The sequence below is a fragment of the Nansenia antarctica genome (genome assembly GCF_963989245.1).
Source record: "Nansenia antarctica genome assembly, chromosome: 11".
Classification (NCBI taxonomy): Eukaryota; Metazoa; Chordata; class Actinopteri; order Argentiniformes; family Microstomatidae; genus Nansenia; species Nansenia antarctica.
In genome coordinates this window covers 7,299,577-7,314,972 of record NC_137681.1, presented here as the reverse complement: position 1 = coordinate 7,314,972, position 15,396 = coordinate 7,299,577, and the positions used below count along the sequence as shown (strand labels likewise).

Genomic DNA, 15,396 nt, shown 5'->3' with positions numbered 1-15,396 from the left:
TTGAGTGGCAACAGCTGAAGAGACAAGATGGTCAGGTGCATTGACGCCTGTGCCATAAGGTTTCAGACCCCCTTTACCGAGGTCTGGAGTAGGCTATGCTTGCATTTGGGGACGCTATATGATGCATCTGTCAGTCCATGTTAGAATGTATTCAGTTCACTAATACACTACTAATAATATATCCGTTTACTCCTCAGAAACTCCAAGATGTCTGGTCGCAGAAAAACTGTGGCAACTAAACCGAAAGCCGCTCTTCCTACCAAAAGCCGCTCTTCCAGGGCTGGTCTCACGTTTCCCGTGGGGCGCATCGCCCGTCTGCTGCGCAAGGGGAACTACGCCGCTCGCATCGGTGCAGGCGCCTCGGTGTACCTCGCTGCCATCTTGGAGTATCTCTGCGCTGAGGTCCTCGAACTGGCGGGCAACGCTGCCCGGCAAAACAACAAGCGGCGCATCACTCCCCGGCACATCCAACTAGCAGTGAGGAACGACGAGGAGCTGAGCAAGCTGTTGGGTGGGGTCACCATATCTCAGGGAGGTGTTCTTCCCAACATCCAAGCCCAGCTGCTCCCCAAGAAGACCAAGACCAAGGCCTCGGCCTCTCGAGACGACATCAGCACTGAAAAAGATATTTAGTCCCAAGAGTTTTAAAAGTTCCTAAGCTTTATCCTGTTTTACTGTGCAGTGTGCACTTATTTTACTTAATAAAACGATTTGATGACCAAAAAAATACGTTCTCAACCCTCTCCTCGGGGCGCCCCAGACGCACCACATATTTGATCTGTTCCACCACCAGCTCACCTGATTCCACTAATCAAGTACAAAGCAATTATGGTTTGTACTTGATTAGTTGAATCAGGTGAGCTGGTGGTGGATCAGATCAAATATGTGGAGCGGCTGGGGCGCCCCGAGGAGAGGGTTGAGAAACACTGGCGTAGGCTATAGTGAAGTATGTAAAACGTTTCTGCAGGATTCAATGAATTAACTTTTACGGAACATGATCTGATGTTTGACATCAATTCATGCCCATTTCTTTCCAAGAAAGATGGATGGTTCCTTGAAAGTTGTCTAATGCAAGTATCCAAGCAAGACAAAGTTTCTATTTAGTTTATGAAAGGGGACCATGTTGTGTAAAACTTTTTCTGAGACCCCTGTAGTCAGTACCTGACTTTTTCTAATTTCATAGTCATCACCTCTGACCTATTGTATCATTTTGTGTGTGTGTGTTTTCCAGTTAAGAAGGCCCAGCTAAATATCAGCAAGTAATCCGTCAAATTGCCTCCTTTAGCATGCATGTATAATCCTGATGCCATACCTGAACTGCAAGTAAGCATTTGTCAGTGCTTGAAGGAAGCAGACCAATGCAGCTGAAGCTATGTGCAAGGGTTTCTACCATGGATTCCATAGATGTTTGATATTACAGCCCTGTCTGAGTTTTGTGGATTTTTTTGTGTAATTTGAGGTTTAACAGAAGTGTGTACTGTATGGTCAGTACTGCAACTGATTTTGCACCCTTGCCCTCAGTGACAGACTCGGCTTCACAATGCTGTTCAGGCAGATAATGGGGCCTGGGAACGGCATTGTGTAGTGTGCCCGTGACAGGGTTTTCTGTCACAGTATGAATGCACACCTACTGGTAAAGCACTCATTTAATGTGAAATGTGAGTGTCTCCGTTGGCTGGTTCGTTTCCGTGTTCACGTTTCTGAACATTTCCAAACAAAATAACGAAAGCATTCCACCCACATAGGTCCTTGGCTATAGAACTAAGACATTCGCTGGATAGAAACATGAAAATGATTCATATTCATAATTAATTTTAGCAAGGGGAGGGAGAGAAGAGGAGATGCCATTCTGAATTGTCATTGCAATTCCCATTGCAGTGAAAAGAGGCCACAATACTGCATATGGTGCCTTTCAGTGGTGGACTCAGGCTGTTTGAAGGGCAGGGGGGGCGAAAAGCAAAAAAGGGCACCTACTGCACAACATGGGACTCCATCAGTGCACATGGTCAAGTTTAGACCATTGGAAGGGCAGCCAATAGGGCACATCCTCTAATTTTGCCACTCAAAAGGGCACTTTAGTGCGACGTCTTTCAACTGTGGGGGCACATGGTCAAGTTTAGACCATTGGAGGGGCACCAGTAGGGCACGTCAAAAGGGCACTTAAGAGAGGTTTTTCAACTGCGGGGGCACCAGGAGGGGCGGTCGCCCCCCTGCCCCTCCCCTGAGTCCCCCCCTGAGTCTGCCAGTGGTGCCTTTACATTAATTATACATATATAGCTATTGGTTCTGCAAGAATAAGTTATAAATGCCTCATGGGCATAGCTCAACTGTCTTGTAAACACTGTGTAGCATCGATACATGGTTAAAATGACCATTTTGATTATCCACAGCTGTCCAAATAATGAGTGTTTACATTTTCCATCCCTTTCCCTGGTTGTTGTTCCCTAGTTGTTAACCAACAAGTATTGCTTTGTCTGAATCCTAGATTGCCTCTTAAATTATATTAAAAGAATGATATGTGTCTGATAAGAGGTGTGTATGCAGTGAATAATGGTAACATGTTTCTCCAAGACTCAATATGAACCTTTATTAATACTGATGATTGTTTTTATAACATTCATTCTGTTATACCAGTTCACAGACAAATTGAGAAAAACCAGTACATCTTAAACATCTTAAAGTATGAAATGCACCTATATAAAATTCCTATGCTGATACTCAGTAAATACTGAGTTAATAACAGGAATGCTATAGCGGCTTGCTTTGGCCCAGAATTTAAGAAGTAATCCTATGTCAAGTTGTCTCCTTTGGAATTCACTATAGCCAAGGAAGAACTGGAAGACTGTGAGAACTTGGCAAAGTTGTAGGGAGAAGGGAGAAGACGGTATATGGCTTGAGCTTCTCAACCCCATTAAGATCTTTGAGCTCAATGACCACCATGGAGCCCAGTAGATCTGCCTTCTGTTTCTTCATCAACTCACAGGCAGCATAGAGGGTTCCTGGCAAAACAACAAAAACAAAGTTAGCGTATTGCAGCCATTCTTATTGACTGTCTCCAATCATAGTTTTAGAGTTGATCAAAGGCAATTGACACTTTCTTCTAACCTAGAGCAACTAGTTGTATTGTTCTTCCCATGTTGGATGTATGTTTATCTTGTAGATAGTACTAGTTATTTGTCTGTATTATCTTGTAGATAGTACTAGTTTTTTGTCTGTCTTACATGTAACGATTAATTGAGTATCAAGGACCCCAATTGAAATAAGCCAGTGGCTTTCTTGGGTTTTTATCCTGTTAGTTGACCTTGTATGTAATATGTACTTTCATGTACCTACTTCTGCAAATCTTCTAATAAAGTTTTCAATCAATCAATCAAAAAGAGCCACAGTGTGACTTACCACCAGTCGCTAGTAGATCATCAATCAGCAGCACCTTCGGTCCTGGTGCCACTGCATCCTCCTGGATCTCAGCCTCTGCCTGAAAAATAACAATCCTACAATATCAGAATCGGAACTAAGATCTATATGCAGAGCAGTTTCACAAACATGACTTGTAATATTAATAATAATAAGGCTTGGATGATTGTTAATAATAATATCTTTATAGATTATATATAGCGCCTTTCAAGGAATCCAAATACGCTTAACAAATTTACAGAAAGACAGACAGACAGACAAAAACAGAAAACAGAGACAATGCCAAAAACTAGACTAGGGGCCAAAGGCCTTGGTGAACAGGTGGGTTTTGAGGGCTGATTTGAAGGTGTCCAGGGTAGGGGCGTTGCAGATCACTGTGGGGAGAGAGTTCCAAAGGGTGGGGGTTGCCACACTGAAGGCTCTATCCCCAAAGGTTTGTAAGTTGGTGCGGGAATGGCGTATGTTGGCAGGAAGGTCAGGAGGGATTTGTAGGTGAGGAGGTGGATTTTGTACAGGATGTGGGACTTGACCGGAAGCCAGTGGAGGTGAATGAGGGTGGGGGTGATGTGCTGCCAGGGCTTGGTGTGGGTGAGAACCCTGGCAGCGGAGTTCTGCACATACTGGAGCCTGTCCAGGGCTTTGCTGGGTACCCCGAATAGGACTCCATTGCAATTGTCCAGGCGGGAGGTGACGAAGGCATGGACGAGGGTTTTGGCCACAGAGTCAGAGAGTGACGGTCGGAGTCTGGCAATGTTTTTGAGGTGGAAGAAGGCGGATTTGGTGTGTGACTGGAAGGAGAGGGTGGAGTCATGGGTGACACCCAGGTTGCGGACTTCGGGAGATGGTTGTTGTGACATTGATGTGAAGCATGGATTGATGTGGGAGTGAAGCATGGAAGTGTATCAGACATTCTGAATAGAGCTGTCACTTAGTCTTAGACCATGATGTTATGAAAGATCTCTGGCACACATGCACAAAATCAATCAATGTAACTCATCACCAGACCAGACTATTTTACCTGTCCATACTCCAGTGTGTAGGCTACGGAGACTGTTGGTCCTGGAAGTTTTCCTTTCTTCCGAATCAGTATAAAGCCCACTCTGGGCCAGCAGGCACCCAAAGAGAAACCCCCGGGCATCCAGACCTACACAACCACACAGATGACCTCTTTAGACCAGGGTCAACATCCATAGTATTGCTTAGAAGACATGTGATTAATTAACAGATGAGTTCAGAATGACTACATTTACCTATAACAAGACTTGAGTGTGATAAGGATAGCTACAGTAATGCCAACCACTGCCACAGGAAAAAAATAAATAATCAAATATCACTTCTGGTGGGTCACTTCTAAACGTTGCATAAGCAAAGAAAGAAGGCCTACTATATGTCGTATCAAAAAAAGATATGTGGTATCAAACTGTGTGCTAGAAAGCACGTGGAGAGTGGGCCTAATGTGGGCCTAATGTGTCTGCAGAGAGTTCCACAAAGGCCCAAAAAGAAAGAACCAAGCTGGTTACATTTGGTAAGCAGAACTGGCGTTGCGGGATGAACCGAACACTGGGTTAAGGTGCCCGATGTTTATATATTAGTCAACAACAAAAACGTTGTAATGATGCAGTATTATTATAATATATAATATTATTATTATTATTTTTATTAATTATTAATTATTGTATTACGCACCCTAATTTGCCTGGCTATTGTAAGAAAGAAAAGAGGGGTCTGGAAGATGGAGATGGAGAAGAGAGAGAAAGAGGGGGAGGAAGCCCAAAGCCTTCTGCAGAAGGAGAAGGAACACAGAAGAGAGAGAGAGAGAGAGAGAGAGAGAGAGAGAGAGAGAGAGAGAGAGAGAGAGAGAGAGAGAGAGAGAGAGAGAGAGAAGGAGATCAAGAAGGAGATCGAAAAAATGAGAGAGGAGATCCCAAAAAAATCAACACAACAGAGATGGAGAGAGAGAGGGAGAAGATTGAGAAGGAGAAAGAAAAGGTCAAGGTGAGAAAAGAGATGGAGGTGATGAGGATAGAAGAGGTCGCGAGAGAGAGAATCCTGGAGAAAGAAATGGAGGTGAAAGAAGTGAAAGAGGAGATAAAGGAGGTGATAAAATGGGTAGAGGAGGAACGTGAGAGAGACAGGAATGAGAAGAGAGAAAAGGATATTGAATGGGTGAGAAAAGAGATGGAGGCCATGAAGAGGATAGAAGAGGTAGAGAGAGATAGAGAGAGAATCCTAGAGGACAAAGACATGGAAGTGAAAGAATGGAAAGAGAGGATGGAAGAGACAAAGAGGGTAGAGGTCGAGAGGGAGAAAATCCTGAAGGAGAAAGAAGGCGACGTTAAACGCGCGAGAGAAGAGATGGAAGGGACGATGAAGAATATGGTGGAAAGGAGGGAGAGGGAGGTGATAGAGATAGAGAGAAAGATTACAGAAGATGTCAGGAAGAGGATGAAAACAGAAATGGAGAGAGAGAAGGAGAAGGAAATGAAAGAATGGAAAGAGAGGATGGAAGAGACAAAGAGGGTAGAAGTCGAGAGAGAGGGAGAAAATCCTGGAAGAGATGAAAAGAGTAGCAGCGGCGGCGAACCTGGAGTTTGCGAGACAGAGCATGGAGAGGGCTTTCCCTGAAGGGAAAGAAAAAACAGGTATGCTCGCCATTATCCGCCAGCACGATTCCATTGGCTTCTCAAATGACCTCAAAGTAATTTATATTTACTGGATCCAGAACGTACAACGATTCCTCCACTATACATTTTGGTGCTAGGTCTTAAAAACGAGATTAGCTTGTCCTGCAAGGAAGCTTTTGTCCACTTTGTTCTCTTCACGTTGAAGTGACTTTCTACAGTTAACTGTTAATGTTAATAAAGTTACTTTTGAGTAATTATTGGACTTATTTATTTTATATTAATTATCCTTCAGACCTTTTTGTCTGTATGGCAGTAAAAATCCCTAATTTCATCACCTCGAGGATTACAAAAAGCTCTCATATGGTGTCGTGAATAGGTAAAACAATTCTATTTCAAAGATGTCTAAAAAAGGTCTAAAATTGTTTTACTTGTTGAAACTTGTTGAACCCTGCTATAGTAGCTAATTCTCTATTTAACTCTCAACACAATTCTCAATTGAATTACTCATTTAATTTATGTCTTATTCAAAGGCAACATGTGTGTCATGTTTGAAATGCTGTATTTTACAAGTTGCATAGGCATAGCTGTAAACTATGTTGAGTGATGATGAGTTTAGGAAGAACACGTTTGGGAACTGTCATGGCAAATAGTGTCCGGCTGCGAAATAATGTCTGAGTGACGTAATCATATCTTTTGAACGCACGTAATTCATAATTTCACACGTAATTTGCGCCGCTAATTTTACAGTTGGCTAGTTAACTATAGCAAACAAACCTACATCACATCAGCCAAAGTAGGGATAAATATATAATAATAATAATATAGAGCTCAGTGGAGGTGTGTCTGGTTCTGCTTACACTGCCTGGGCCAGACCCACCATGTTGTTCTGTCTGTCAAAGACGGTGTAGACATCCCTGATGAAGACATCTCCCGAGACCCACAGCTTGCTACTGCCACCGCTGCCCAAGCCTGCAAAGAATTAAAGTGGACCTTGTGGCCATCCTGACCCTATTGGCTAGACGACTGATATTACTTAGTTGGGAGTCATTCTCTCCTCACGAGGCTTGAATCAGAAATATACCATATAGAGAAATTGCAGATGCAGGGGTTATCTCCGCGAAGCTGGTTGTTGGTTATGGCTTCTTTTGATCCTGCTGCTTTGACTACCTAATATCATTCTGTAGCACTAACTGTAATAATTTTTCATTTCAAACATGTGCTAAAAAACACACACACACACACACACAGCCAGAACGCTAACAACACTTTCACTGTTAACAACGATGATGTCCCTGGCAATCAAAGATGGTTTCCCCTGTCCTGACAAAAACATCTGTTTCATTGGTTCTGAAAGGTTTACCTCGTGGCATATAGCCCAACTGGACAAGATGGCGCAGCACCCCATCCTCCATTCTTTGGGGGGAGAAACCTGGATACTTGTGGGCCAGTCTGGTGGGCTAACATTTACATTGAACAGACACAGACAGACAGTGTGCATTTAGCAGACGCCTTTATCCAAAGCGACTTACAACAAATATCTAAGTACGGTAAGTGAATCATCTATCCATCAGTCAGCGCAAGAAAAGTAATCTCTGCTCGAGCCAGGGGCCAGTGGCAGTCATGAGCTTCAAAGACCCAGTTGTCACTCTGCGTCATGTTCAAACAAGCAATACTACAGGACATGAAATGGGAAGTAAATACTCGAACAGTAAGCAAGAGAGGTTTAGGTTTATTCCACATTTAACCCGGTCAAATAATCAACTCCATATAAGACCTTTGAAGAGTGGGTGGATGAGGAACGGGGGGACGGGGGGGTAAACACTGTTTTATCCTTGTGACCTGCTGTCAGAACTATAATCCATTCATGATGGTACCACAGCCTCTGTACTCCACTGTGTTCTTAGGACTACAGTACCATGGGAGGCTGGTGAAGGTAGAAATCGGAGGATGGCTCATTACAATGCATGGAATGCCCCATTCCCCCCCCCCCCCCCCCCACACACACACAGAATCTGATTAATTAGTGTTATGACACGGGGGCGAGGGAGCTCAAGGACACGACACCGGAGGCAGAATACAGTGTTAGCCCCGTAGGGTATTTATTTACAGTGCAGGTGGGTGGAAACACAGATGATGAGTCCGGAGGTTTCAGCCTGGCGGGCTGGGGGTTTCAACCTGGCGGGATGGCGGTAGTGGTTGGCATGGGCTGTGGAGGAACAGGAAAGCAGGGTAAGTCTCCACGGTAGGCCAGTACATAGGATATCAACGAATCACAAGAATAGGCACAAGAGCAAAGTTCATAACTAATCACAGAGGATACTTGCCAGGTCATTCTTAGGGAAGAACTGACGATGAATGAAGGGAGTCCAGGGTAGATGTAGCCAGAGGGTTAATTGGGAGTGGAGACAGGTGTGTTGGTTTGACTGTGGCTGGATAACCCTCCAATCACCGGGAACGAGATTCACCTGCGGCGGAGAGCACGCTGTGCTCGAGTTGTGGGGGCGGGTGCTCGAGCTGTGGGGGCGGGGGAGGGCGTGTGTGACGGCCCAGCCGTAACAGGACCCCCCCCCGAGGGGGAGCCTCCTGGCGACCGGCCCGGAGCCTCCGGGTGGGCCCGATAGAAGTCCCTGAGGAGGACTGGGGACATGATCTGGGACCGGGGAATCCAGCTCCGTTCCTCTGGGCCATATCCTTCCCAGTCCACCAGGTACTGGAAACCCCGGCCACAGCGACGAGCCCTGAGGAGCCTCCTTACCGCCCACTGGGGGTGGCCATCCACCAACTGAGGAGGGGGCGGTGCAGGGGCTGGTGGCATCAGGTCGCTGGCGACATGGGGCTTAACCCGGGAGACGTGGAACACCGGGTGGATCCGACGGAGGGAGTGAGGGAGGACCAGCCGGATGGCAGCGGGGTTGATGACCCGGTCGATGGCGTAGGGGCCGATGTACCTCGACGCCAACTTCCGGGAGGGGACATTGAGGGGGAGATCCGCCGTGGAGAGCCAGACCCTCTGGCCCACCTGGTACACCGGAGCTGGAGTGCGACGACGGTTGGCGCTTCGGGTAGTTCGGGCGGTGGCCCGAAGCAAGGCCGAGCGTACGGAGGTCCAGACCCGACGACAGCGAAGGAGGTGTGCCTGGACTGATGGTACCGACGCTTCGCCCTCCTGGGTAGAAAGCAGGGGTGGCTGGTACCCCAAGGAGCACTCGAAGGGGGACCGGCCGGTGGCTTCATTCACCATGGCGTTCAGGGAGTACTCCACCCAGGGTAGGTCCTTGCTCCAGGAGGATGGATGGAGGGAGGACATGCAGCGGAGTGCCGACTCCAGGCTCTGGTTGGCTCTCTCCGCCTGCCCATTGGTCTGGGGATGGTAGCCGGAGGAGAGGCTGGTCGTGGCCCCAATCCCAGAACAGAAGGCCTGCCACACCTTGGATGTGAACTGGGGGCCACGGTCGGAAACCACATCCTGGGGAAGCCCGTAAAGCCGGAAGACGTGGGTGGTGAGTAGCTCCGCCGTCTCCGCCGAGGTCGGTAGCTTTGCCAGAGCTACCAACCGCACGGACTTGGAGAAGCGGTCCACGATGGTGAGGATGACCGTGTTGCCTAGGGACGGGGGAAGGCCGGTCACGAAGTCCATGGCGAGGTGGGACCACGGTCGACCGGGCACGGGTAGAGGCCGCAGCAGTCCTGAAGGCGGCCGGTGGGATGCCTTGCTGCGAGCGCAGGTAGGGCAGGCCGAGACGAACTCCCTGACGTTCGCGGCCATGGTGGACCACCAGAACCGCCGGCGCAGGAAGGACAGTGTGCGTAGGGCCCCAGGATGGCAGGCGAAGCGGCTGGCGTGGCCCCACTGCATCACCTTGGTCCTGACGGCGTCCGGGACGAAGAGACGGCCGGGGGACCCCGGTCGGGGATCTGGCTGGGTGCGCTGTGCAGCTCTGACCACCGCCTCGATCTCCAGGGTGACCACTCCAACGACCCGGGAGGATGGAACGATGGTGTCAGGAGTGGTGGGTTCCTCCTCTGCGGCATGGAGCCGAGAAAGGGAGTCAGCCTTGGCGTTCAGGGAGCCCGGACGGAACGTGAGGTGGAAGTTAAACCGCCCGAGGAACAGGGCCCAGCGTGCCTGACGGGAGTTCAACCGCCTGGCCGACTTGATGTAGGTTAGGTTCTTGTGGTCCGACCAGACGGTGAAGGGGTGCTCTGCGCCCTCCAGCCAGTGCCGCCACTCGTGGAACGCCTCCACCACCGCCAGCAGCTCGCGGTTCCCGATGTCGTAGTTGGCCTCGGCGGAGGTATAACGGCGGGAGTAGAAGGCGCAGGGGTGCACGGTCTGGTCCTCCGATCGTTGAGAGAGCACGCCACCGACGCCCGTGTCTGAGGCGTCCACTTCCACAATGAAGGGCCTAGAGGGGTCTGGGTTGATTAGGACCGGCGCCGAGGTGAAGAGCCTCTTCAGGTCACTGAAGGCAGCGCTGGCTGCTGGTGTCCACGTGAACTGGCGCAGGGGGGAGGTGAGGGCAGTGAGGGGGGCGGCTACCCGGCTGAAGTCCCGGATGAATCGCTGGTAGAAGTTGGCAAAGCCGAGGAATGACTGCAGCTGTTTCCGGGTGGTAGGTTGGCCCCACTCGACGACGGCCCGAGTCTTCTTGGGGTCAGGGCGAGTCAACCCACCCTCCACGATGAGCCCCAGGAATTCCACAGAGTGAGTGTGGAACGAGCACTTCTCAGCCTTAATAAAAAGGCGATTCTCCAGTAGGCGCTGGAGGACTAGGCGGACATGTTGGACATGCTCCTCAGGGTTCCTGGAGAATACTAGGATGTCATCCAGGTAGAGGACGACAAAGATGTCCAGCATGTCCCTGAGGACGTCGTTCATGAGGGCCTGAAAGACGGAGGGGGCGTTAGTGAGACCAAAGGGCATGACAAGGTACTCATAGTGGCCACGGGGGGTCTTGAACGCCGTCTTCCACTCGTCACCCTCACGAATCCGGACCAGATGGTAGGCGTTCCGGAGGTCCAGCTTAGTGAAGATGGTGGCCCCAAGGAGGGGCTCAAAGTTGGAGCTCATGAGGGGGAGAGGATAGGTGTTCCGGACGGTGATGGCATTGAGCTCACGGTAGTCAATGCATGGCCTGAGGGTTCCATCCTTCTTCTTCAGTCGGAGATGTAGGTGTCCATGGCTGCCTTCTCCGGGGGGGCAAGGTTGTAGAGGCGACTGACCGGAAGTTTGTTGCCAGGGCGGAGCTCGACGGCACAGTCGTAGGGCCGGTGAGGCGGCAGGGTGCGAGCACGCTCCTTGCTGAAGGCCTCTCCGAGGTCGTGGTAGACCTCTGGGATGGAGGAGAGGTCAGGGGGAGCCGGAGGCGGTCGCAGAGGCGATGTGGGGGTATGGGCGGCACGGAGGCACCGGGCGTAGCATGCGGTACTCCAGCTCAGGATACGTCCCTCACCATAGCTGACATGGGGAATGTGGAGCTCGAGCCACGGTCGTCCCAGGATGAGCGGGGACTGGGGGGTCTTGAGGATGTAAAACCGGATCTCCTCCACATGGTTCCCAGAGACGGTCAAGGAGAGGGGTGTAGAGCGGTGGGTGAGAGGCCCCAGGCTGTGTCCGTCTAGGGCTGAGACGGAGAGGGGGGTCTCGAGGGCAACGAGGGGAACGGCAGCTGAGCGGGCCAGCTGGGCGTCCATAAAGTTCTCGTCTGCTCCCGAGTCAATAATGGCCTCGACCGTGAGGTTCTGCCCCTGCCAGGAGAGGGTGACAGAGAACCTGGCTGGGCTGGTGGTAGGTGGGGATTGAGAGACACGGCTCACCCGGATTCCCCCTTCGGGTGAGCCTGCCCTTTTGATAGGGACGGGCAGGTGTCACGGAGGTGTCCCTTCTCTCCACAGTAGAGGCACAGGCCCTGGGCCCTTCTCCTCTCCTTCTCCGCCGTGGTGAGGCGGGCTCGACCAAGCTGCATCGGCTCCTCGCCAGTGCATGGGGTGTAGGTCGACTCCCGTGCGGAGGAGGGGTTGGCTGTGACGATAGGGTCCTGGGGGCGTGGCGAGCTGGTCTGGTAGCGCCCTCTCTCTCTCCGACGCTCCCGGGAGCGCTCGTCAACGTCGATGGCTAGGGCCACTAGTTCGTCCAGGGCGGCGGGTCTGTCCCGGACGAGCTCGTCCTTGATGGCCTCACTCAGCCCCTGGCGGAAAGCAGATCGCAGTGCCCTGTCATTCCATCCGCTTCCGGCTGCCAGGGTGCGAAACTCGGTAGAGTAGGCCGCCGCGGTCCGGTTCCCCTGGTGGAGTGACATCAGTCGCGCCCCGACCTCCTGTCCTGCAGTGGGGTGGTCGAAAACCCTCTTGAACTCCGTGAGGAAGGTAGCGTAGTCACCGAACAGGTCAGGGCGGGCGCAGAGGGTGGCCTGGACCCAATTCAGGGCGTCGCCGGTGGTGAGGTTGGTGATGAACGCCACCCGGGCTGCCGGCGACCAGAACTGGCTGGGCTGATGCGAGAACACCAACTCGCACTGGAGGATGAAGCCTCGGAACTGGGCGAAGGCTCCGTCGAAGGGGCGGGGGCTGGCTAGGTGGGGCTCCCGTGGCTGTCCAGTAGGTGGTGCCGGTAGCTGGGCAGGGTCAGGGAGAGCAGGGGGGGGGGCAAAGGCTGCGAGCGCGGCCACCTGTGCTGTAAGCGCTTGGGTCGTAGAGATGAGGTGCTGCATCTGGGTGGCGCGGTGCTCCTGGTTAGCCTCCTGGGTTGTCATGCGAGTGTTCAGGGCCTGGCACGCTGTAGCGGCCGCCTGGAGGAGGTGAGTGTGTTCAGCGAGGATCTGGATAGCCGTCGGACCGGATTCAGGGGTGGGAGATGGTGCCCGGTCCTTCGTGTCGTCTGAGCCCAATTGCATGGTCAGTTCTTCTGTTATGACACGGGGGCGAGGGAGCTCAAGGACACGACACCGGAGGCAGAATACAGTGTTAGCCCCGTAGGGTATTTATTTACAGTGCAGGTGGGTGGAAACACAGATGATGAGTCCGGAGGTTTCAGCCTGGCGGGCTGGGGGTTTCAACCTGGCGGGATGGCGGTAGTGGTTGGCATGGGCTGTGGAGGAACAGGAAAGCAGGGTAAGTCTCCACGGTAGGCCAGTACATAGGATATCAACGAATCACAAGAATAGGCACAAGAGCAAAGTTCATAACTAATCACAGAGGATACTTGCCAGGTCATTCTTAGGGAAGAACTGACGATGAATGAAGGGAGTCCAGGGTAGATGTAGCCAGAGGGTTAATTGGGAGTGGAGACAGGTGTGTTGGTTTGACTGTGGCTGGATAACCCTCCAATCACCGGGAACGAGATTCACCTGCGGCGGAGAGCACGCTGTGCTCGAGTTGTGGGGGCGGGTGCTCGAGCTGTGGGGGCGGGGGAGGGCGTGTGTGACGGCCCAGCCGTAACAAATTAGTATAGCATTATAGACCACTTTCCGTCTCCAAAAAAAGGGATTGAAAAGCTCTAATGCTACTTCCCTAATACCCCAACAATACACTCACAAACAAGCCCAGAGAGTGTTAAGACCTGAGCCTGGACTCTCTCACACAGCCCTTAACTACAACCTGTCTGTCTGTCTGTCTGTCTGTCTGACCCTGGACTCTCTGACACAGCCCTTAACTACAACCTGTCTGTCTGTCTGTCTGTCTGACGCTGGACTCTCTCACACAGCCCTTAACTACAACCTGTCTGTCTGTCTGTCTGTCTGTCTGCCTGGACTCTCTGACACAGCCCTTAACTACAACCAGTCTGTCTGTCTGTCTGTCTGTCTGTCTGGACTCTCTCACACAGCCCTTAACTACAACCTGTCTGTCTGTCTGTCTGTCTGTCTGTCTGTCTGTCTGTCTGCCTGGACTCTCTCACACAGCCCTTAACTACAACCTGTCTGTCTCTGTCTGACTGTCTGTCAGACTCTGTTTCTGTCTGTCTGTCTGTCGGACTCTGTTTCTGTCTGTCTGTCTGTCTGTCTGTCTGTCTGTCTCTGTCTGTCGGACTCTGTTTCTGTCTGTCTGTCTGTCTGACTCTGTTTCTGTCTGTCTGACTCTGTTTCTGTCTGTCTGTCTGTCTGTCTGTCTGACTCTTTTTCTGTCTGTCTGTCTGTCTGACTCTCTGTCTGTCTGTCTGTCTGTCTGTCTGTCTGATTCTGTTTCTGTCTGCCTGACTCTGTTTCTGTCTGTCTCTGTTTCTGTCTGTCTGTCTGTCTGTCTGACTCTGTTTCTGTCTGTCTGTCTGTCTGACTCTGTTTCTGTCTGTCTGTCTGTCTGACTCTGTTTCTGTCTGTCTGTTTCAGACCTGATCGTCGTGACAACGGCCTGCTGGTGGGACTGACTGACCCCGACATGGCCGCCTCCCTCAAGACGCTGCTCAGGATGGTGGAGAAATACGCCACTGTCCTACACACACACACACACACACACACACACACACACACACACACACAGGTCTCTCTGTCTGTCTGTGTGTGGGCGATTCAAGGCTTAGTTAGTTAGTCAAATATAACCCTCTGAGCCCTGTTGACCTTCACAAATAGCTGAATGACTACGGTAAAAATGTAATGAGTATGTGTGTGTGAGAGAGAGAGGGGGGGGGCGGAGTTTAATGAGAGAGTTGTGTGAGTGTGAGAGAGAGAAAGACGGGGGAGAATTGAATGAGAGTTGAGAGAGATTGTGTGTGTGTCGAGGGAGGGGGTCTTTAATGATGTGAAGTGATTTGGCAGAAAAGTGTTAGAGCTAAGGGATGACAGGGAAAGACCATTTGCCACTTGACCTGTCACATCTCTCTCTCTCTCTCTCTCTCTCTCTCTCTCTCTCTCTCTCTCTCTCACACAGTAAAACTGCTGCCAACATGTTTAAAAAGGTCAGAGAGACAGCCAGACAGCCAGACAGTCAGAGAGACAGCCAGACAGCCAGACAGTCAGAGAGACAGCCAGACAGTCAGAGAGACAGCCAGACAGTCAATGAGACAGACAGACAGACAGACAGATAGACAACCAGACAGACAGACAGACATGAGAGGAGGCTCAGATAACTGTCATGAGTGTTCCTAAACTGTAGACTCAGAGTGAGAAACTGACAGAGAGAGAGAGAGAGAGAGAGAGAGAGAGAGAGAGAGAGAGAGAGAGAGAGAGAGAGAGAGATAGAAGAGAGTGAAGTTCAAAATCTGCACCTTTGTTTTTAAAGCTCTCAACAGTCTCGCCCCACCATACATCAAGGACCTCCTGGACCAGCCTACCTCCTCAAGGCCCAGACCCAGGCTCAGGTCCGACGCCCAACTCAGCCTGAGGGTCCCACGTACCAACCTCAAGAGGAAGGGTGACCGTGCCTTTGC

At 50.9% G+C, this 15,396-nt stretch overlaps 1 protein-coding gene across 1 annotated transcript; it reads left to right on the top strand.

Moving 5' to 3' along the window:
- Positions 1-207: 207 nt before the first annotated feature.
- On the top strand, positions 208-633 carry LOC308167522 (histone H2A-like; the record flags this gene model as incomplete). Its single annotated transcript, XM_080541939.1, has 1 exon — positions 208-633. The coding sequence occupies one exon, from the start codon at positions 208-210 to the stop codon at positions 631-633; it is 426 nt and encodes a 141-aa protein (XP_080398065.1).
- Between the last annotated feature and the right edge of the window lie 14,763 nt (positions 634-15,396).